General features: G+C 39.3%; 1 protein-coding gene across 1 annotated transcript; it reads right to left on the reverse strand.

Moving 5' to 3' along the window:
- Positions 1-1,443: 1,443 nt before the first annotated feature.
- Positions 1,444-19,231, reverse strand: SFXN1 (sideroflexin 1). The gene is made up of 11 exons (XM_053463628.1): positions 19,214-19,231; positions 11,162-11,334; positions 8,229-8,399; positions 7,670-7,768; positions 6,474-6,549; positions 5,070-5,155; positions 4,486-4,613; positions 3,912-3,961; positions 3,330-3,379; positions 2,378-2,425; positions 1,444-1,818 (listed from the first exon to the last, which is right to left on the reverse strand). The coding sequence occupies exons 2-11, from the start codon at positions 11,323-11,325 to the stop codon at positions 1,722-1,724; spliced, it is 969 nt and encodes a 322-aa protein (XP_053319603.1). The 5' UTR covers positions 11,326-11,334; positions 19,214-19,231; the 3' UTR covers positions 1,444-1,721.
- Positions 19,232-22,712: the final 3,481 nt, after the last annotated feature.

Consider the following 22,712-nt stretch of genomic DNA (forward strand, 5'->3'; position numbering starts at 1 on the left):
TACAACAAAATAATTTGTCTAATGTCATAACTATATATTTTAATACACTTTTAATGTCACTTAAATTCATCATTGATTTGGAGTGATATCCTTGAAATATTATGCAGGTTTGCAAAAAAGAAAAAATAATTGTGTGTGTGAGGGTAGAATTGGCTACCTACATGGGATTGTAGCATGGTTGTAAATTGAATAGGGTATACTACCTATGTACTCCAGAGCCAACTCTGTGTGCTCCCCATGCAGAATCACCCCAGAAGGGTGAGGTCTGTATATTTTCGTAGAGGAATATATTTAAAACAACATTAAAGAATACATATTCAGTGTGCTTCTACATGAAACATTGTTCCAGCAGCGATTTGTGATTCAAATCACTTGGAATCATTTAAGTGACTAGCATCTCTACAAGGGAACATGAGCAAACTTTAAGCTGCTGACGACATCTCTGCTATTTTGTAAGAACTGCTAATTGTATTTATTAACTTGCCCAATTAGTGTGCATTGGCTTACCATCTGGCTAGATGGCACTAGTTTTTTTTCTGCTTTCAGACATACTCTAAAGCTCAGTCTAAAATGTATACGATTTACTCTGGTTCTGCTATCCACTAATGCCATCTTATCTAACTGGTGGTTAGTCAATTTCAACACAAGGTTCTACAATAGCAACCAAGGAAATGTTATAGCTTTCACCGCCCTTGTACCAGAACTGCTCCATAACATAACCAGTGTTGTGCAAGTGTTGAGGGGGACCAGTGTGTGAAATGCACTTAATCCGACCAGACAGCTGGCAGGAATTTCTAATGTATTTTTCTGTGTGACGCTTCATATATCATATATTTGAGCAAAGATATGCACACCAATATATTGGAAAATTAATGAACAGGTAGAGTGTCAGAGTTTCAGTTGGGACCTGTACTACAAGCTTGTTTTGTCAAACGTTATATTAACCAACTTAGTGTGGTGAATTGGGTAAATATATTTGCTAAATACACTTTCACTTTTACTAACGTCTGTTCTAAGCCTCATTAAGGCATATAGATTATCTAAACAGTTTTTAGTAAGTGTAACCCTGGATAGCTATTTTTCAGTATGTTTCACAATCTGGATATAAGTAGTTATGCAATACTAAGTTCCAAAGCTATCTATGTGACATGTTTGCAAAACATTACCCTAGTTAAAACCGTTACATATATCTTCATACTACAATGGTAGGGAAAAAACCCCATCAAAAATAGCAGGTTTGAGTAATTAAGGACACGCACTAGGTATTCACGACATGGATGTTTAGCTGATGATTTACTTACAACCTTCACTGTGCTTTTAAGAAATTCCAACTATCCTCTGGAATGCATTAGGTAATCTGAAGATATTGCAATAGTTCCCCATTTCTCAAAAATTAGGCACAATAACATAGAACAAAGAATGTAAATGTCAAAAATAAACAACTAAGCTATTTGGCCCCAAAGAGACCTATTTATTTGAATTCTGTAAAAATAAAATAAAAAATAATAAAAAATGTGAGGTCGAAATGGAGTTTCAAGTCGTACAATAAATGTTATGACCACTTAAAAACAATAAGAAAAATATCCAATTGATGTATGTAAAACAAATAGGTATCTTTTTTAATCATTAAAAGGGCTGAGGACTTGCTTCTTTTTTTTCTCTAGAATATTATAGTCACACACATCACTGAGAACGTATTGTCTGCTTAGATGGCTGTGTAATTATAATCCTTTGTTGAAGTAGACTCGTTCCAAGCCAGGGCAGTTTTCTTTAATATGTGCTTGCAGTTCAGGCTCCAAGCGGGTCACTGACATTGAGCTGAGTAGACACAAAAGATTATTAATTAACATGTCGGGAATAACCTTTGAGACTAAGGAAAGGATTTAACACTAGATACTGGCAATAATACTGGTCATAAGGCAGACGTTAAAAAACTGGGTTCAGTAATTTAACAAAATGCAAATTCAATAGGAAAATAATCTCATGAACCAGTTTAAGAAATGCAGTTTCTTTCCATTACTCAGCATTGAGAAACAGAACTAAAAGGTACTCTGAAAGTAGGGTTGTTACTTAAATAATGAGTATTTTTAAAGTGGAAATGCCTACTGCATTAAGGGAAGATGGCATATGAACAGTGGGGGTTTTGAAATAAAGATCAGTCAAGTTCTGGACCCTGATGCCATTCAGAAACATTCCGTTTTCAGAGTGAGCTATAATAATCCTCTACTGTAACATTCAGATGGATTGGAGGTATGCATTCCTCTATGTGCCATACCATTTTTTCCTGTTTTAAAAAAACTGTGCCATTAAGTGAATCTGGGATTCAATGAATCTGGGATTCTGCATGATCCAATTATACCAATAATACTATACATACCTTTTTTGTGGAAATAATGCACAGCATAAAGGTGTTGCAAATATCAAGCTGAAAAAAAATACAAGAAATCAATGATCCCATACAATTTTCTAGTCACAACAAGGAACCCTCAGGTTTTCCACATTATTGTAGCTAATACTAATACTAGGGGTTATGTATATAAAAGGATTTTAGTTCAATATTTCAAAAGTGGTCTCATCACCAGGACTGCAATAACAGGGGTTCCATCACAGCTGCCCCCCCCTTACATAGGTTACAGTAGGTTTATAGGACCCTTGCAGCACTTTGAAATGGATGGCATAATTGCCTAAAGGTTAACACTAGATTAACTTGATTTTTACACCTTCATTTTTATACACTATGCTATAGGATGAAGGCATATGATTTCAGTTTAATATATAGAATGAAACATTATGTAAATAGTTATGAGGATTAAGTAAAATCATCCTTAATGGGCCTGCCTGAAACAAGTAGAATGGCCTCATGTCCAGTGTCATCTCCTTCTATTATTGTTTTAGGAATTGAGATCAGATACTGAATGAATGATATCACTAGCCCGATGCCTGGTAATAACTGAGCGGATCTTCAATGAAACCATGTTCGGATTTCAAAAGTGACTGGGAGAGTAAAACAGTTTGCCAGATTTGTTCCACTCACCCTAAACTTTAATAAAGTATGGAATAACTGCATCTTTACAAATTGCTAAAGCTAAGTGCACTGCAACACACATCTGCTAGTGTTACTTATTATGGCAATTTATGCCATGACAGGGGGGAAATCATTTTGTTGCATCACTCATGGTGCATAATTCACAGTTCAAAGATGATCTGTAAAGCACCTCAGGCACATAGAGTGTTAAATATCTAAGATGTTACTGGCACGCTAGGTACACGCTTCTCACAATGCAAACATAATAACAATTAGTAAATAAAAGACAACAAGGAACACTCACCAGAATCCAACTAATCCAACTTGTATAGGGGCACTCATCCATGGGAAACGCTTCATGAAAGAAAAAATAAATATACTATGTGTAATGGTCTAACACTAGTCTAAACGTTAGTACAATATTCAATAAAAAAAAAAGCACAGTGAAAGTCAAATATATATTTTAACTGAAAACATTTTACCCCCCAACAATCTACAAAATGATGCTGAGTATGGTAGAGAGCATCAGCATATCAAAAACCCAACCTGTGTTGAATCTGTTTCTTACGACCAACTTGCTGAGGCCAATGTGATTTCAGCTCCTGAGAAAAGCCTCACTGTAAGTAATTTCAGCTTCATGATAGAATATCTCTATAATGCACATTCAGCGATCAGACACCTAAACTTACCTGAATTCCATCATGTTCTGGAAACCTAATTCAGTTCTTTAGAGTCGGCATGATGAAGTCCCCTAAAGTGTTTATTTTTCATTTGTCTCTTACACGTATCTAGTCGGTGCGTACTGCATGCATCTGCTACTTCACAATATCAATGATACAATGGTTTTGCTTAACAAGTGAATTTTCAGAAGGGTTATCCAGCTTACCTTTAAAAATGCTTTCTTTTCCAAAGTGTTCATTATAAAGGGAGGGATAGCTAGAAAAAAAGGTAGTTTGTTGACTTACAAAATGTTACAGTATTAAACACACCTTAATTACAGGTATATAAAAATATTTTATGTGCACATTCATCAACTCCATTTATGTGCTGTTTCACATGATATATATAAACAAAAAAGAGTATTGTGTGATAGAAACCACATTCCAAAGGTTATCATGACACCAGCAGTAACTTTTTTTATTTTCTGAGCTAGTAATAAGGACATCGAGGAGAAGCGAAAGAGGAAATGTGAAAACCTGATACACATCCTACAATGCAACTCCAACAGAGGCAGAAATTGGGTTTTCAGGATCTAGTGTCCAAAAATTACTTTTTTTGCTAGCAATATAAATGAAAAGCTTTTTATCTAACACTTTCTGTTTGTGTAACTGAATGTGTCAGTGTTCTGTGTTAATGTGCAAGGCATTCTGTAGTATTTGCATAATTCAGAATATAAATCTGTTTAGCTATGCCACATAAATTATATAATTATTATATAAATAATAATAATAAATACAAACCCATGCCAGGAGCAGCCATAAGGATCCTAGAGATGACCACCTGAGTAATAGCCTGTTTAGCAGCATTAGGGGATTCTCCAATTCGGACTCCATTCTCATCTGTCACAGGAATACCACATTTCAATTCCCTTTAAGAAAGGAAATATCTTTTATTATTAGACAACTGTGCAAAATAATTGTGCACAACAGATTATACATTTTATACATATATATAAACATTTCCTACCATTAAAAAAATACATATACATGAGGTATTTGTAGCTAAATGGAAGAGAAGACATTTCCTTTGTGCTTTTTACTTCCTGACCGATCTTGCAAAAATTGTTCAATCGTATGAGCAAAAGGAGATGGATTCCCATATATATTTTTCTGTTATTATGCATGTTAGCTAAAACGACACAACCGTACGGTTATGTGGCAGAGGGTAGAAATATCAAATTCTCTGCAGGCAAACTTAGTATACAACTATCAATGTTGCCAACTTAAGTATTTAATACACACAATCACAGGTATCACCCTAATGCTCCCTACTAAAAACCACAAAGAGAGTAAATTATGTAAATGTAGGAAGTGACAAGAATTACCGTTGTCTCATCAATGGTATATTGATACAGTTAGCAGCAGCAACAGCAGCAAAGGGAACAAATCTTCCTATTAGAGGCGAAACATGCTAAACAGAGGCAAAGGAAACAGAAGAAAGTGAGTCTTAACATTTATACTTGTGTTCTATTCTCTACTTTTACTTCTAGGCTATGCAATCCCATTCAATAATGGTCAATATTTTTTCATACCCAGTTTGTTACGTTCAGGATTTAGGACATTTTTGAGGTGTGGGGATGGGAGCTGATATCAGGTGGTCCAACATTCCAAATATACCAGCCTGCGTAGCTTTGGGATCTAACATACACTGGCACTCCAATCAGTGCAGGGACACTAGCAAACTAGCAAAGATCGGTGCTCTTCCTCTCATGCACTTAGTTTAGGAATACATTTGCCTCTGATGGTTAAAAGGCTAGATAAAGAGTGGTCTAAAAGTCTGATTACCAACTTCACAAAAGAGGTTATTTACTAGGCAAAGATTGCCCAGAGGCATCAAAGAGGTAATCTTATTAAGGTACCCAGCCAGGGATCACAAAGCTTTTTGGACTGGTGAGGGGGGCAGGGCACCAATTTTTGCTCCAATGAGTGCCAAGCTATATATTACTTTTGTATTATTTACAACTCTCATTATTTCAAATTAGAAAGACTTTGCCCCTCCATATATATATATATATATATATATATATATATAGTGTATATTTTTTTTTATTTTTTTAAATCATGTATTTCAAAACATTTGAATTTGATTCTAACAAACTTATAATCAAGGCATCATAACATTCACTTGCTACAAAAGATTACACAGTTGTTTATGCAAATACAACCAAATGTAAAAAAGTTAAGAACAATATCAGTTTGTGACCCTTCATTAGGTGTTTTGAAACAAAGTATAAATAACTGATGTAGCACTATTCAAGAACAACACTGAATAAGTAAATCATACATGCAGAAACAAAACACTTCTGGGTCTATTCACTAAAGTTCACAGCAGAGCTTTGTTTCAACTCCTTGACTTCATTATACATAAAGGTCCAACCCCAGAAATGGCATTGGTTTGTCCCCTCAACTACCGATTTGCGCATTGTATAGAGCTTTCTTGCTGGAAACTAACTTTCGTTAATATGACCTTATAAGTTCTCAGGCTGAAAACAGTTATCATAGATGAACATCAAGATCGTTTGTTTTTTTTGGTGTGTATTGTCTTGGATATCCATTATTTTACCCATTTATAGTGAAATTTCCTGTTGACTGAAGTTCTGTCTCTCCAAGGGTGTTCAGATTACAGTTTACCTGCTGCATATTAGGCATTAAACGGAACATGGGTGAAATGGATATTAGTGAATTCTGGTCATTAGAACGCCAAATAAGTACAAAACATATGAAAATACCTTGGTTAGTGCGTTAAGTCCTAAAGCTGTTGCAACAGCACCTGTGGTGGCAGAAACATAAGCTGTTCCCAGTTGGCTAAAACAACAAGAGGTACAAGTGTTTGCAAATGTGCTGTAAGGCTATGTTAATAAAAAAAAATGCGTTATTAAAAATGAGAGGAAGGGGTAGATTTAGTAGATTTTAGAAGTTATGCAACAACATAAACAGGAATCCACATACATCGTCATGGACCTACAGTCAGTTGGCAAAATACACCCACCCTTATAGTAATCAATATAGCCATCTTGTGTCATAAGCTTCATACCCGATACACAATTGACATGTAAGGCCACAAACTGTAATTCTATATAATAGAAAAGTACACAGACTCATATTTCATACATAACCAATTTAATAAAAAAAAGGCTCATCTGTTTATAACACCTGGTTGTTCGTGTTTTGTTTTACCTAGACATCCAACACAAACTAATTCTTTATTAATTATGCCTTCATAATATACTTTGCCACCTCTCTAAAAAACCCTATTAAATAGATACTAAGCAGCAGCACGGGTGAATATATACGCACAGTTCTGTTCTGAAGTATTCATACACTCTTGTGGTATGTGTGCCTTATAGAGTATTACTGGTACATGGTGTACTTTGACTTAATTTAAGCAGTTAACAGTAATTATTAGGAAAGCAGTGATCAATTTTTATTCACAAAACGAAATGGAGGTGGGATTAGCTAAAAATATCTCTTATCAATGCTACGGGGCTGGAAAACAAAAGAACATCGCGCTAAAGTACACATTTACCCACAGTTTATACATAGCACCATTTATAAGAAATCAGATCATTTATTTTAGCATATTAGTGTAGAGAAAGCAGCCCCTTTACTATTATGTTTTGCTAAAAGACTAAACCAGTGCTTTTGAAGAGACTACATTTCCAATTTGCAGAGTCTGTAGATGTTTGTGTCAAGCTATTCAAGTGGATGATATCTGACAAAAAATGGATTATATAGGATTTACAAGAAGCAATTTACAAAACTGAAACCTGGCCGTAATCTTTCCAGTTTGCTACAATTCTGACACAAGGTCATTCGGTTCATTGCTCTAAACGGCAAGAATCCAAGTCCACATTGGCAATAAAATGCAGCCACAGAAGCCAGGGCTACTGGCACACAGTCACATCAGCGTACAAGAGAATCCTACCTTACAGTGATGGGAGCATCACCGCTCCTGTTCGTGTAGTTAACAATGGCATTAAAAGACTGGTTAATCCACTGCCAAAAGACCACAGCTGGCGTTGTCCTAAATACAGAAGAAAAGCATTTAACATCAAAATTCGGTTTACCTTGTAACTTCCAACTCTAGCACTAGAAACATGAAAAAAAGCTAAGAGAGCGCATGCCAATTAACAATATTTACAAAAATAAAATGTGGCTTTCTAAACTCATAACACCATTACATTCAAGTTTATTTTTCAAGTGCCAACAGGTTCTGTAGTGCTTTTGCAATAGGGGGAAATTCAAGTTTTACAGTAACATTAAAATTAACAACAACATTAATAACCATAAGACATACTGGTACAGTAGGTTAAGAGGTCTCTGCTTGTGTTGACATTCTATTAGGTGGTCTAGGGGGATTAAGACACTACAGAAACTGCACAACCTTTATCTTTCACACATTACACTGATGCACCCAGTTTCTCATGGGTTTAATCATTCAATCATTGTGAAGGTTTTAGAGTTTATGTCTGGTTTCCTCTTACCTGTAAAAAGTCATCATGCAGCCAGTGATGGTCATGTTCATTGGCACCTGAGCAGACATTCTTCCAATTAATACCATTTTCTCACCAGTATCGGGGTGAAAGGCTGAATCATACACATACTTTGCCCTCCAGAGCTCATCTTCGGTCAGCCCTGGAGTCACAATGCCCTGTCTTGGGTGGAGAGTGACATTATGAGGTTGGCCTTAGCAGTTCTAAGGTTTTATGCATCAAGAAATAGTTGGGACAGGCAAAATATAAGTGAAGAAACAAGACTATCTCTAAATGGGTTACGTGTCACCTCCAGATTGGTTTTCTATCCGTTTAAAAATCCTTGGCAATTAATCCCCAGCCAAAAGCCACAAAGATGTGAGAATTGCCTCTATTTATCCAAAAATATCACATAACACGCTTTGTAAGATGATCTGGCTACACCTGGTTGTGGCACATTCATATATGTAAAATCTGTTAAACATCAAATAAAAGAACCAATTACATCTCATAAAGTAAGTGGTTTTCTGGTCTAGATTTTATTGTAAAGCTCTAGTGGCATATTCCCTTTAAATGCTGGCATCCCGTCTACCACTAGTAACAAGATCAACTTGTAAATGTGACAAACATGTTTTTTTTCACTGTTTGCACTTTGATAACAAAGTTAGCTCTCACACTTGACCTTGCTCACAGTGTGTTGTTGATGAACCCTGGTAAACCAAGGGAGTAACACAGAAACATACAGCAGCACACGGCAGACACTGTCTTAACCCAGGCACTTATATTTCTCGGCTAATTACTATTACAGTTTAAGAGAATTTTAATTTAAAAAGTCAAGCTGAAATTTAAGCCATTGGTTATTCTATAAATGTGTTCAATGGACACTTCAGTGTGCCACGCGTGATTCAACAAACAATGCATACTTAGATATGCATGCATTAATCCTGCACAAAGTAAAGTACTTGCACTAGCAGCAGAGCTGTAGTGCAACATCCCCTCTGTGGTCCAACATTTTGAAGCCAATTAGTTGTAGGAAAGATCTCCTATTCAAATCAATAGTGGAAGATTAGTGCCCCACCTCATGAATTTATTCCTAGCAAGTAGGGCTGCAACTAACGATTATTTTAATAATCGATTAGTTGGCCGATTATTTTTTCGATTAATCGGATAAAAAAATACATTATTTTAAATTGAAGAAAAATTGCAATAAAAAACGTACAATTTACACTTTCAGCTCTTTATTGCAATGGCCTCTCTCTATTCACCTTCTTATTTTACTGACATAATAATAAAAGCTACAAGAACCCAAACACAGTGTTTCTCAAACTAGGTTTTAATACAAAGTTATTAGTAAATATTAATTCATATGTTAACTATTTTTCATATTTAATAAAAACTGAGAAAAAAGCCTTGTTTAAATTTTTTTATTTACCAAACTGCCCCCAGTTATGCACATCTGACCCCCAGCTTGCCACTCTGCCCCCATATATGCCTTATACCTCTTATATGCCAGATTCCACTGTGCCCCCTGATATGCCACTGTGCCCCTGATATGCCTTATACTCCTTATATGCCAGTGATATGCAACTGAGCCCCCTGATATACCTTTTACTCCCAGATTTGTTTTATGCCCCCCTGATATGCCTAATATCGATGTCTTATACCCCCTATATGCCACTGAGCCCCCTGATATACCTTTTACCCCCAGATATGTTTATGCCCCCCTGATATGCCTAATATCCATATGCCTTATACCCCCTATATGCCCTAAAAATTCATAATACCCCCCATACACCACTATAACTCACCCATACACCACTCTGGCTCCTCCCCCTCCCATACACCACTCTGGCTCCTCCCCTCCCATACACCACTCTGGCTCCTCCCCCTCCCATACTCCACTCTGGCTCCTCCCCCCCATACATCACTTTGCCTCCTCCCCCTCCCATATACCACTCTGGCTCCTCCCCCTCCCATACTCCACTCTGCCTCCTCCCATACACCACTCTGGCTCCTCCCCCTCCCATACTTCACTCTGCCTCCTCCCATACATCACGTTGGCTCCTCCCCCTCCCATACATCACTTTGCCTCCTCCCCCCTCCCATATTACACTCTGCCTCCTGTGAACCTCCGTTTCTGACAAGACACCAGGGAGCCGGGTAGAGAGGCAGAGTGGCGTATGAGAGGGGGAGGAGCCAGAGTGGATGATTCTCTGTCAGCCGGTGGGAGTCTGGATCGCACAGACAGACTCTGTTACTGCCCTTCACTTACACTGAGGCTTCTATGAAGCTGCAGGGAAAGTGCCTTCAGTAACGGTGCCGGGTAGAGAGGCAGAGTGATGTATGGGAGGGGGGAGGAGGCAGATGGGAGGGGGAGAGAGACGGAAGTGAGAGACCGGCCGACAGTGAGGGGAATCCAGGTCTCCTGCAGCGTAGCGGGGGATCTGGATTCCGGTGTTATAATCCGATCTCTGTTTGAGGTCGGATTATATAAGGAGAGGAGTTTTTCAGAGCATTTGATCTGAAAAAAACCCTCTTTTTATAATCGATAAAAATCGATCCGATTAATCGATGATGAAATTCGTTGACAACGATTTTCATTATCGATTATTATCGATTTTATCGATTAGTTGTTTCAGCCCTACTAGCAAGTGCTGGAGTGGATTGGCAGCCAAAGAGATGAAGGGTGGGGAAAAGGGGGACACTGCATAAATGTGAAGGGACTACGCACATAGCATATGCGTTAAAGTCTATACGATGGCTGTAGAATCATTTTCACTTCCATCACCTTGTTACCCAAAAGTAGGCACCAATTTGTTGCTGCCATAAAAGTTTCTTAACAAACGTTCTTCTGCATAGGTTTGAAGAACTAAAGACTATTGCTGTGATTTCTCCCAATATTAACTTAGATGCCAAGGATTACGCGTAACGCTAACTGATTATACCTGTAGTTGTGTACAATATTCCGGGCATGCTCCAGCTGATCATTCGACAGAAGGATGTTCCTTGGATCAGTCACTGTGAAGAAATGTTTGGCTCTTCCCACAAAGGAGCTCTGATCCCAGCGTGGTTCCTTAATGTTAATATTTGAAGATAATTCACCAGACATTTTCAAAAGCTGTTCAGAGGGAGAAAGGACACATGGAATAAGCGGGTAATCTAGTTTTATCTATGTTCACCCACAAGTAGGGCTGCAACTAACGATTATTTTAATAATCGATTAGTTGGCCGATTATTTTTTCGATTAATCGATTAATCGGATAAAAAAAAACAATATGCAAATTTTTCGTTTATTTAAAAGAATTTAATGAACTGGATGTTAAAAAACAACTTAAAATTTACATTAACATTCTTATTTTGTTATGATGTAATAAAAAACAATATTTTCAAAGTACAAGAACCCAAACACAATATTTATGAAACAAAATAACCCCAAACATTCTGAAAAGAGGTGGACTATTACTGTTCAAGAAACTTTGCCCCAGCACTTTGCACTTTGCACCCAGCACTTTGCACCCAGCACTTTGCACCCAGCCCTGGCACTTTGCACCCAGCACTTTGCACCCAGCACTTTGCCCCAGCCCTGGCACTTTGCACCCAGCCCTGGCACTTTGCACCCAGCACTTTGCACCCAGCCCTGGCACTTTGCACCCAGCACTGGCACTTTGCACCCAGCACTTTGCACTGTGCCCCTGCACCCAGTCTCTAACTCTGCCCTGCACCCAGCCCTGCCCCCACATTCTGCCCTGCCCCCACACTCACACTCTGCCCTGCACCCACTCTGCCCTGCACCCACACTCACACCCTGCCCTGCATCCCCACCCCCACTCTGCCCTGCACCCAGTCTCCCACTCTGCTCTGCACCCACACTCACACCCTGCATCCCCACCCCCACTCTGCCCTGCACCCAGTCTCCTGCCCTGCACCCCCCACCCCCACTCTGCCCTGCACCCCCCACCCCCACTCTGCCCTGCACCCCCACCCCCACTCTGCCCTGCACCCCCACCCCCACTCTGCCCTGCACCCACACTCACGAACCGCTCTGTGCGAATGGAGCCACTCGCACAGAGCGAACCGCTCTGTGCGAATGGAGCCACTCGCACAGAGCGAACCGCTCTGTGCGAATGGAGCCACTCGCACAGAGCGAACCGCTCTGTGCGAATGGAGCCACTCGCACAGAGCGAACCGCTCTGTGCGAGTGGAGCCACTCGCACAGAGCGAACCGCTCTGTGCGAGTGGAGCCACTCGCACAGAGCGAACCGCTCTGTGCGAGTGGCTCCATTCGCACAGAGCGATTCGCTCTGTGCGAGTGGCTCTGTGCGATCCGTGCACATAGACATGAAGAATACTTACCTCCGGAACGCGTCACATCCGTCACGTAGCTAAAAGAAGGCGGAGACTGCAGAGCGTGTAGCAGAAGCGGGGAACGCTCGCGGAGGTAAGTAAAAGGAGCCGAGTGCTCCAACAACGAATTGATCACTCGATTAATCGATAACGGAAATCGTTATCGATGATTTCCGTTATCGATTATTATCGATTTTATCGATTCGTTGTTTCAGCTCTACCCACAAGCATGACAAAAACCTGCATATCAGATTAATATTTTTCACTTCTGCTCTTCTCGTTCCGTATATGGCTGCCAGAACAAACTGTCCATGGATTAACATCAATATCATTAGAGAGCTACAATTACTAGTAAAGCCGCTGTCGCTGGTAGCTGATGACTTACCGTAAGAAATTAAAAAACGCTGCGCATTTTATTTATGTCTAGGGGAAAAATGTAAACTAAACATACAGACTGGAATAGTGAACTGCCTCGGAAAGACTCATCCATCTCATCAAGGCACTACGAAATTACATTGTATTGCAGGGTCGCTATCTTAACGGAGTCCAAGGACTGTTTAAGGATGCATAGTCTCAGTAGCTTTGGCCACTGCCTGCTGCTGTCTGATAAAGCTGGGAAGTGAGTGCCGAAAGATGTGCTTTAGAGATAACAGAAAACAGATGCGTGGTGAAATTTATCTCCGATAGCTCAACGGGTACAAAAAACAAACAAAACAGGTGTGGTACCACAAGGCAACAAAGAACTGATTTGTTTCTGTGTGAATTCTACAATATGTGTGTGTCTTAGACTCCTTATAGAAATAAGACGGATAAGGACAACCAAGACAGTAAAATATTTTCCATCTTATTACTAAAAGAAATACAACATATTACAAATTTGGATTACAATTTACTTTAGATATTTTTCAGAGACTTGCTTATCTATTTAACGTCATTGAAATGTTGGTATTCTAAGTCAGACTACCAAAATATTTAAATTACAGATTTATTTAAGACCATGTTCCCTGGACAGGGCTTCGAAAAGATAGGCTTCTTTATATTATATTTATGGAAAAGAGAAGGTGAACTATTGTGTAACAACAGGAATTTATAGAAATGGGACTGGAAACTTTTATGACATGTAGTGTCAGGTCGCACTTGACTATTTTGAAACGGGTTATATCTAAGAGAGATGATTGTTTGGCAAGGGTCCTAAGGCGAAGGAACTAAGGGCGCTGGATTCAATGCCAGTTATATACCATAAACAAAATAATTATTTAGCATCATCATATTCTACAGCACTGTACAACAGTTACAGAATGGTGAGGAAGTCCCTACTCAAATAAGCTTGCAATCTAGGAGGATGCGTGCGTATATTATAAAAGAGGTGAAGGTGCAAATGTTTGAGGAAGACCAGCAACACAACTGTATGTCAGTACAAACATTGTTTAAATAAATTATATTATTAAATGTACAGACTGGCTAAAGATTAAGGGGGTGTGGGGGGCACCCACAAGCAGGAAAGAGACTAGTAAATGTAAGGGAGTGGTAGGTGGGGAGTTGAAGAGGCTAGAAGAGGGTTTAAGGGATTTTTTGTAGACTAGCAACAAAGGCAGAGTGTGGTAAGCTAGGGTGCGGCATTTCATAGGATAGGCAGCCCTTGAAAAATGTGTATACAACCAAGAGAGGAAAAGACCAGAGCAAAAGAAAAGTGAAGATCATTATACGAGCGGAGGGATTGGGTAGTTTTGTATTTGTAGATAAGTGAGATGTAAGCAAAGGAACAGCCACAAAGAATTTTGTAACCAAGAGTCAGGATTTTAAATTGAATGCTGAAATGAAAGCCAGTGACATTATTGACAGAGGGGAGAGGTGCTGGTAGAGTCATGGGTAGATGGTAACTATGGACTGTAAGGACTGAGCTGCAGCAGTCAACACGGAAAATAATGATTGCATGAATAAAAGTTTTAGTTGCATCTTGCGTTTCCTACGAACAATGTTTTTAAGCTCTAGGTAGATATGGTGGTAAATGAGAGGTCTGAGTAAATGGAAACACCACCATACCTGGTATGGATGATGGTCCCATAACTGGTGTCAAATGGATGTTAGTGCTTGAGGGAACGGACATAAGTTCCATTTTGTGATTGAGGTCTTGAAATCATGCAGACATCCAGTTGCATGAGGCATGGCACTTGGTGAAGAAGAAGGTTGGCGATAAATCTGAGTGGAATTGTTAGTCACATGGGGGGCTTAATGTGAACTGGACTTCTATGGTTCTCTGCTGTATCTACCGCCCGCAGAGAGCCCTGACCTCAACCCTATTGAACACCTTTGGGATGAACTGGAACGGAGATTGTGAGCCAGGCCTTATCGTCCAATATCAGAGCCTGACCTCACAAATGTTCTACTGGATGAATGGGCAAACATTTCACAGGAACACTCCACAATCTTGTGGAAAGCCTTCCCAGGAGACTGGAAGTGTGTGTAGCTGCAAGGGGATGGGGGCAACTACATATTAATGTCTATGTATTTAGAATGCTTTGCCATCAAAGTCCCTGTTGGAGTAATGGTCAGGTGTCCCAATACGTTTTGTCCATATAGGGTATGTTTGTTACATAGTTACTAAATTATTCAATCTTCAAACTGTAGCTATTTTAATTTACATTGTCAGCACATTACCATAGTAAACTACATTGTCTACATCTTTATTTTTCTTGTAGTTCCAAATCAAGTATTTCACAGTTAACTGCTTTTGCCTGTCAGTTTTTAGTCTGCGGTAAAAACATTTGTACTAGCGCAGAACTTTTACAATAAACTCCATCCATTAATCGGAGTAAAGTCACTCCAATGATAAATCGCTTCTTGTCGCTAATGAGCTGGTTGTGCTATCAGTGCCAGGACACTGTGGTTATTACAGATTTCATCAACAACTGCATTTTAATTTACTGGGAATTAATGCAGTATCAAAATGGACACTTCATAAAGTGGTTTCTATTTAAATTGATTAGATTTGTGAATTATATGTATCTGGGGAACATTACGAGGTTGTCAATCAGAGACCAGACAATTTTTATTTGTAAATGGCTGTTTTTAACCTACACTGATGGCTTTAAAAAAAAAAAAAAAATCTGCTATGAAATTAAAGGTGCAGATTTTCATGTTAAACGCATATTGGAGACCATTTTGTGTGGACATCAATCCTTTTTGCTCCATGAACATTGGTGCAAGCATTCTTTAGTCATTGGAAAACTAGACTTCTGCTTCATTTATCTCCTCTCCTCTCCTGGCTGCCGCTACTGAAACACAGTAGCATATACACCAATTTCCATGCGGTAAAAGGCCATGGATTTTAATGTTGTGTAGTCACCTGTGTCAGCATAGTCTGTTAGAGGAATCAGCCTACTCCTGCTTCTCCGCATCAGAATGCCTGTAACCATTTCATTTTCAGGAAAACCCTCTAAGCATACTAACAGTCATGGGTGTTATAAGGCAGTAAGTCTTTGGCTATATAAAGGAAGTGTTGTCAGGAGAAATGAGATCCTCGTGACATTATGTAAATCCTTTTACATGCAATTTTGTGAAAGAGCATCTGCCACCCAGATTTTCTGGATCATTGCATATTTTTGGCACTGAAGGTTATTGGCTCTTCTACCAAAACCTACTGTTAGATAACAGTGAACATTTTGATGAAATCACACATGGAATTCATACTTTTTCATGCTGTTGCATAAAAAGTAATCTCCCCAATATTTATTGAAATATGAGACTTTTTTCATAAAAGATAAAGGCCTATAAACCTTGCTAATACATCGTAAATAACCCAAACCCCACTTGATCAGCTATCTGTTAAATACTAGACATTATTCATATCTGGAGAAATGGTTGATGTGGCATCCGATTTAACTGTATTTATTTTTTTTTTTTAATTTCATTTCAAGGAAAAATGTGAAAATGAGGTGGTTTATACCATAGAAATCTATTTTTAGCATTCAGATGTATGGAACTCCATGTTACGGTGTATCTAGGCAACAGAAACCATTTTCTTGTGAAAAAAGAAAAAAAAAGGTGGAGAACATTTCCAATATATATAACAGAATGTAGAATCATTTGAAACACAATAAAATACAAAGCATACATGTCAACTAGCAAAAATAAAATCACTAGCACAGGCCCATCAATTAGGTTTTGCAGAAAGGAGTTTAAAAACAATAACATATAATATTTACTAACAATTGGTACTTGAAATAGTAGATCTTGAACGTGACATGGCTGGTCTTTCGGTGGAAAGCCACCTAAGGCACCATAATTTTGGGCACTGACGGCAAACTCAGTTACTTCTAACCTATCTAAGAATGATCTACCATTTAGTTATTCCTACTTTAGCCTAAGTGTGCAAACCCAAGCAGAGCTTATTGTGAAACAGCAGACAAGCTACAAAGCAATTTTTTTTTTTACAGCTAATGTGCTGACAAGCACATTTTTTTCTAACACAGAGAAACAATCCTTTAGCGACATGCAATACAGTACATTCCAAGGATTACTTGCTATTAGTTAAACATTGCACTTGCGTAATAGCACGGGATAACATCTGAAAGTCAAAGTTAACATTTTGCCGCGCTAGCTGATTAGGCATTGAAAGTAAATGAAACACAATGATTCATAATTTGTTCATTCATTATTTTTGAGTCTATCGCAAAAAAAACAAAAAAACGTAATACACCCAAAAATTGGTAAATGCAATTAAAATTAGCAACTCATCTAAACATTTGTGGGGTCTCCTTTCTCACATAATGTGGATCTGGCAAACACAGAGTGATCCTGTGGTCACTGTCCCTAAGCTTTGTTTGTACAGAGGTATTTACAGGTGGTTGATTTCATTAGCGAGTAGGGTAAGTTGTCACCGCTGCCAGGGGTTTGGTGAATGGAGTAGCTGTGTCTGCGCAGGCGCTAACAGCACTTTGGCTTGCCTAGGTCCCAATCTCCACATAGCTAACCATATCAATCCCCCAAAGGCGCTCTTCGTGTGGGAAGAAAAAATGGTCCCCATTCTAAGGGATTCCACAGGGTTTTTAAAAAAAACCCACTTAAAAAAAAAAAAAAAAAAATTCTCAGGACCCTCTTGTTTTAAAAAAGACCTACTCACCCTTCCCATAGGGCCAGGCTTCCAACTCCATGAATAACCTATATATGAATTCTAGGTAGGGATGTGGACAACCTATACAACTATCCTATACAACCTCAGCAATATGAATGAATAAGCCTTGGGCTATTTTCATATTATGTGAAATCGCTAGCAAAAAAGGTGTCACGCAATAATTATTGTTTTTTAATAATTACATTTATCAACTCATCTCACGGTATATGTTAAATTCTGTTTGGTGCATAAAGGAAAATTATTTATAGAAAGAGCTCCTTGGGAGCTCTATCCGGACTATTTATATATTATATAATCAGGTGATCAGATAATCAGGTGATCAGATTCCGATTTCTGCAGCAAAGAAAATTTGGGTGACCTATAATAAGTGATTATGGTGCATAGTTTAAAAAGTGATCTTATTGCCATAGCAACCAATTAAAAGGTTTTACTGATATGCCCCTTTTGTGCTGGGGTCACAGGCATGTGATATTTACATGTATGTCAGCAAACACATCCAAATGTTTTAAATATACTGAAACAACACACTTGTTAATTGTATCATATCACACCAGTGATGGTAATGCATTTTGGGCCAACACAATAGATACTATATGTTTAGTTTTATTATTAAATAGATGTAACAGCTCATCATTTAAACATCAAGACAAAAACATGGACACTCATACTATGATGCAATAGCAACCTAGTGTGTCTATATGCCACGTTAGGATTATGCAGTTAGCCTCCAGTAATTTGAGCAGAGAGGTTGCCATAACAACCCTTTAAAATGCATTCCACAGGGCTGTTTCCCAGGCTTGTAACGTGAATACTTCATAAATAGCACTGCTTATGCACCACAAAAAAACCAATAGTACAATTCCGCATTGATTTTTAAACAAGCTCAGTGGCATGTGGTTTCCATAAGCAGTCTCTGTATCAACGTAGTATTTCACCTTGAGATCTAGATGACGCTGGATGAATGGATGGATGAATGAATGGATGGATGGATGATAGAAGGATGGGTGATAGATGAATGGGTGACACTCACATTCTCTATTATTAGGAATACCATTTCATTTGGAGTAAAATACATCGCCAAACATTTGCAGCATTTCTTACATCTATAGGGGTATAAGAATCACGCGTTTCGCCCCGCAATGTACACTGCAGCACTCAACACAAGCTGGAGCCAAGAACCCCTTGGAAGAACGCGTGACTCTTTACACTCAGATGTGGAATCTGCAGCATATTAAAAAAGGCAATTTTTTTTATATTATGTGGATCATCCAGCTGTTTGGCCCACAGGGTCTAGGTACTTACATACAGAATAGTAATTGGGCATAGAAACGGTGTACCTACCAATTACATGTTATTTAAATACAATATACTATATATATATATATATATATATATATATATATATATATATATATATATATATATATATATATATATATATATATATATATATATATATATATATATATATATATATAATATCCTGGCTATGAATCCTTTATATATAAAAGCCACTCACGGTAATCGTGCTGCACCAGATGCTCCCGGCTTCTTCTCCCCCTCCTAGTGCTCTGGTAGACCGGTGCTGCAGTGGCTTTGGTCTGCTCACGTGGCTTCTGATGTCATCTGTCTACAGGGAGAGAGCTGGGACAAACTGGTTGTCTCAGAAGGGCTATTTGCCGAGTGTGACCCGCACTGTAAAGCCTGTAAACCTGTATGCGCGGTATGTTTGGCCGTGAGGTCGTTAGCTTGTGAGCTTCCCCGGTAGCTGTTGCCCTTCGGCATCCCTGCATAACTTACCCACAGTCGTCTTCCACGGCTGTCGGGGAGTTTCCGAATATCTGCTGTGGGAGCCCCACTTATTCCCGCCTTCGGGATATCCCTGAGTTTACACCGGACAGAAATTTTTGTGTAAAATACGAGTTATTTTTTTATACAGTTCTACAAATATAAATAAATATAGCTGCCAATGCAGGTACGTGGAAGCCACATTATTTTGCTCAAATTACTGAACCCAATTGAAACACTTTACAAGTATTTGTATTGTTATTTATTGTTTGACATGGCGCCAACATATCCTGTAGTGCTGTACAATGGGTAGACAGGACATAACAATTAGTGTATAACTATTAAAGAAACAGGTGAGGAGGGCCTTGCTCAGACAAGCTTTCAGTCTATTAAATATGTATCGTTTTGCTTCAAATTCTTTATCACTGATACTTCAATAAAATTAATTTCTTAGTAATGATTTTTTATAAACATGGAATTTAGTGGGTGCACTTTATGACACCTAAACTAAAATACTATATTGGGTTTTATTGGGTTTTGTAATGGTATTTACCTTTATGCTTAATGCAGTGGCATATTTCAGTTTAGGTAGGCCAGGGCGCAAGGTGACAGCCCCTCAAAACTGTAAAGAGCGCCTCATAGGTGATTAGGCTCCCTTATGCGCCTTTGGTCAGTGGGCTGGTCACCAAGAAGGGCCGGGAAATGAGATCCCCCTACATCGGCTAATCCTCCCGATGCCATGTGCTTGTCGAGTTCTTTTAACCAGGGCCTGTGGGGAGCTATAGTAGTTGTAGAGTAAGCGTGAGTGTATGTGTGTCGGTTACTTGTGCATACTGGTCCCATGGTTTCAAGCACCCAAAGTAAACCATGTGACCTCTTATGACTACCCTGCCATCAAACTGTGACACGTACATTGGAGCAGCATAAGGGAGTAAGTGACAGACCTATGCCAAGATCTCTGCTGCTGCCATCCTTCTTAAAGCCGAGTGTCAGTCGAGTACTCGGTACACACTTCTCACATCAAGGGTTGTGGGATTCTTTGTTATGGTGTTTGAGCACAACCATGCAAATGTAATTGCAGAGGCTGCACAGCAGGAGTCTTATTTCTTAACATAAAGAGAAGTACATTTAACATAACAGTATGCAAGAGGAGAGAACCAGCAATGTACAAGCACAACAGCGTACAAAATATACACTATAGTGCCTGAGTGAATGAACATTTTAGTCCTTTTTCTCTTTCATTTGCTGCCTGCACTGAAACAGCTAAAAGATGGAAAACAGCTTTTGTGAAGATGTATATAAAAAGCAATTCTGGTGCAAAAAAGTATATCACTCTTGCTAAATATGATACTAGTTGAACTGGGAACTGTCAACACTGGCTTGTTAAGAACCCAATCAGGTAGGTGTATTTTAAGGCTGATTTCCATTATGGGTTTATCTGAGATCTTTCTTTTTATACACTCTCTAGCCACTTTATTAGGTACACCTTGCTAGTACCGGGTGGGACCCCCTTTTGCCTTCAGACCTGCCTTCATCTGTCGTGGCATACTTTCTACATGGTGCTGGAAATATTCTTCAGACATTTTGGTCCATTTGGACATAATGGCATCACACAGTTGCTACAGATTTGTCAGCTGCACATCCATGATGCGTATCTCCAGTTACACCATATCCCAAAGGTGCTCTATTGGATTGAGATCTGGTGACTGTGGAGGCCATTGGAGTATAGTGAACTCATTGTCATGTTCAAGAAACCAGTTTGAGATGAGTGAGTTTTGTGACATGGTGCATCATCCTGCTTGAAGTAGCCATCAGAAGATGGGTACACTGTAGTCATAAAGGGATGGACATGGTCAGCAATGCTCAATTGGTACTGAGGGGCCCAAAGTGTGCCATGAAAATGTCCTTCACACCATTACACCACCAGCCTGAACTGTTGATACAAGGCAGGATGGATCCATGCTTTTATGTTGTTTGAGTCAAAGCTGGAATCAATACTCGAGACCAGGCAACATTCTTCCATTGTCCAATTTTGGTCAGCCTGTGAGAATTGAAGCCTCAGTTTCCTGTTCTTAGGAGTGGCACCCAGTGTGGTCTTCTGCTGCTGTAGCTCATCTGCTTCAAGGTTCGATGTGTTGTGCATTCAGAGATGGCATTCTGTATACCTTGGTTGTAACAAGTGGTTATTTGAGTTACTGTGGCCATTCAGTCATCTCAAACCAGTCTGCCTGTTCTCCTCTGACCTCTGACATCAACAAGACATTTTTGTCCACACAGCTGACGCTCACTGGATATTTTCTCTTTTATGGACCATTCTGTAAACCTTAGAGATGGTTGTGTGTGAAAATCCCAGTAGATCAGCAGTTTCTGAAATACTCAGACCAGCCCATGTGGCACCAACAACCATGCCACATTCAAAGTCACTTAAATACCCTTTCTTCCCCATTCTGATGCCCGGTTGGAACTTCAGCAAGTTGTCTTGACCACGTCTACATACCTAAATGCGGTGAGTTGCTGCTATGTGGTTGGCTGATTAGCTATTTGTGTTAACAAGCAATTGAACAGGTGTACCTAATAAAGTGGCCAGTGAGTATATAACTTTCCTCATTGGACAATTTTCAGTGTGTCAACTTTTTGCACACTGGCTTTGAAACAAAGGAAGAATCTCACAATAAGGGTGGGGAAAGACATTATTCCACATGTCTCTTCTGCTGAGCCACTGGAACAAGGATTAAGGCACATAAGCCCAAACATTTTATAGGTCTTTACAATCAGTGAATGGTACTCCTTTGGAGGATGAACATGTATGAAACAGTAAATCCATTGTTTCTGAAAAAAATGGAGATTCTTTTGAAGAGCCTTGTCACTTACTGTTAAGGGCAAACTCAGCCCGGAAGAGAGCACCCTTAATGAGCAGGACATATAATTCAGAGGCAGAAGGCAGGTTTTTTTTATTTTTTTTAAGGAAACAAGATTACACGGTTTAGAGAAGTGATCCACTATATAACCTAGATAATAGTAATGTCCTGAGATACAGGTAACCCCACTACAAAGTCCATTGCTATATGGGTCTAAGCAGGGCCGGCCTTTGGGGTGTGCGACCTGTGCGACCGCACAGGGCGCCACACTCCAGGGGGCGCCGCCGCGGGGTCCGCCGCCGCCGCAGCGCGGTCCGACGCCACTGCCGCCACGGGGTCCGCTGCCGCCAGTATGGGGGCACCCGGCACCCC

Source organism: Spea bombifrons, chromosome 4, assembly GCF_027358695.1.
Source record: "Spea bombifrons isolate aSpeBom1 chromosome 4, aSpeBom1.2.pri, whole genome shotgun sequence".
Lineage (NCBI taxonomy): Eukaryota > Metazoa > Chordata > Amphibia > Anura > Pelobatidae > Spea > Spea bombifrons.

What these genes read in the sequence shown, in the direction of transcription:
- SFXN1 (XM_053463628.1), bottom strand. Translation starts at nt 11,325, where the DNA reads ATGTCTGGTGAATTATCTTCAAATATTAACATTAAGGAACCACGCTGG. An exon ending in TGCATGATGACTTTTTACAG is followed by an intron (nt 7,769 to 8,228) that starts GTAAGAGGAAAC and finishes TTCTGTATTTAG; the next exon opens with GACAACGCCAGCTGTGGTCT. An exon ending in GACTTAACGCACTAACCAAG is followed by an intron (nt 5,156 to 6,473) that starts GTATTTTCATAT and finishes GCCTCTGTTTAG; the next exon opens with CATGTTTCGCCTCTAATAGG.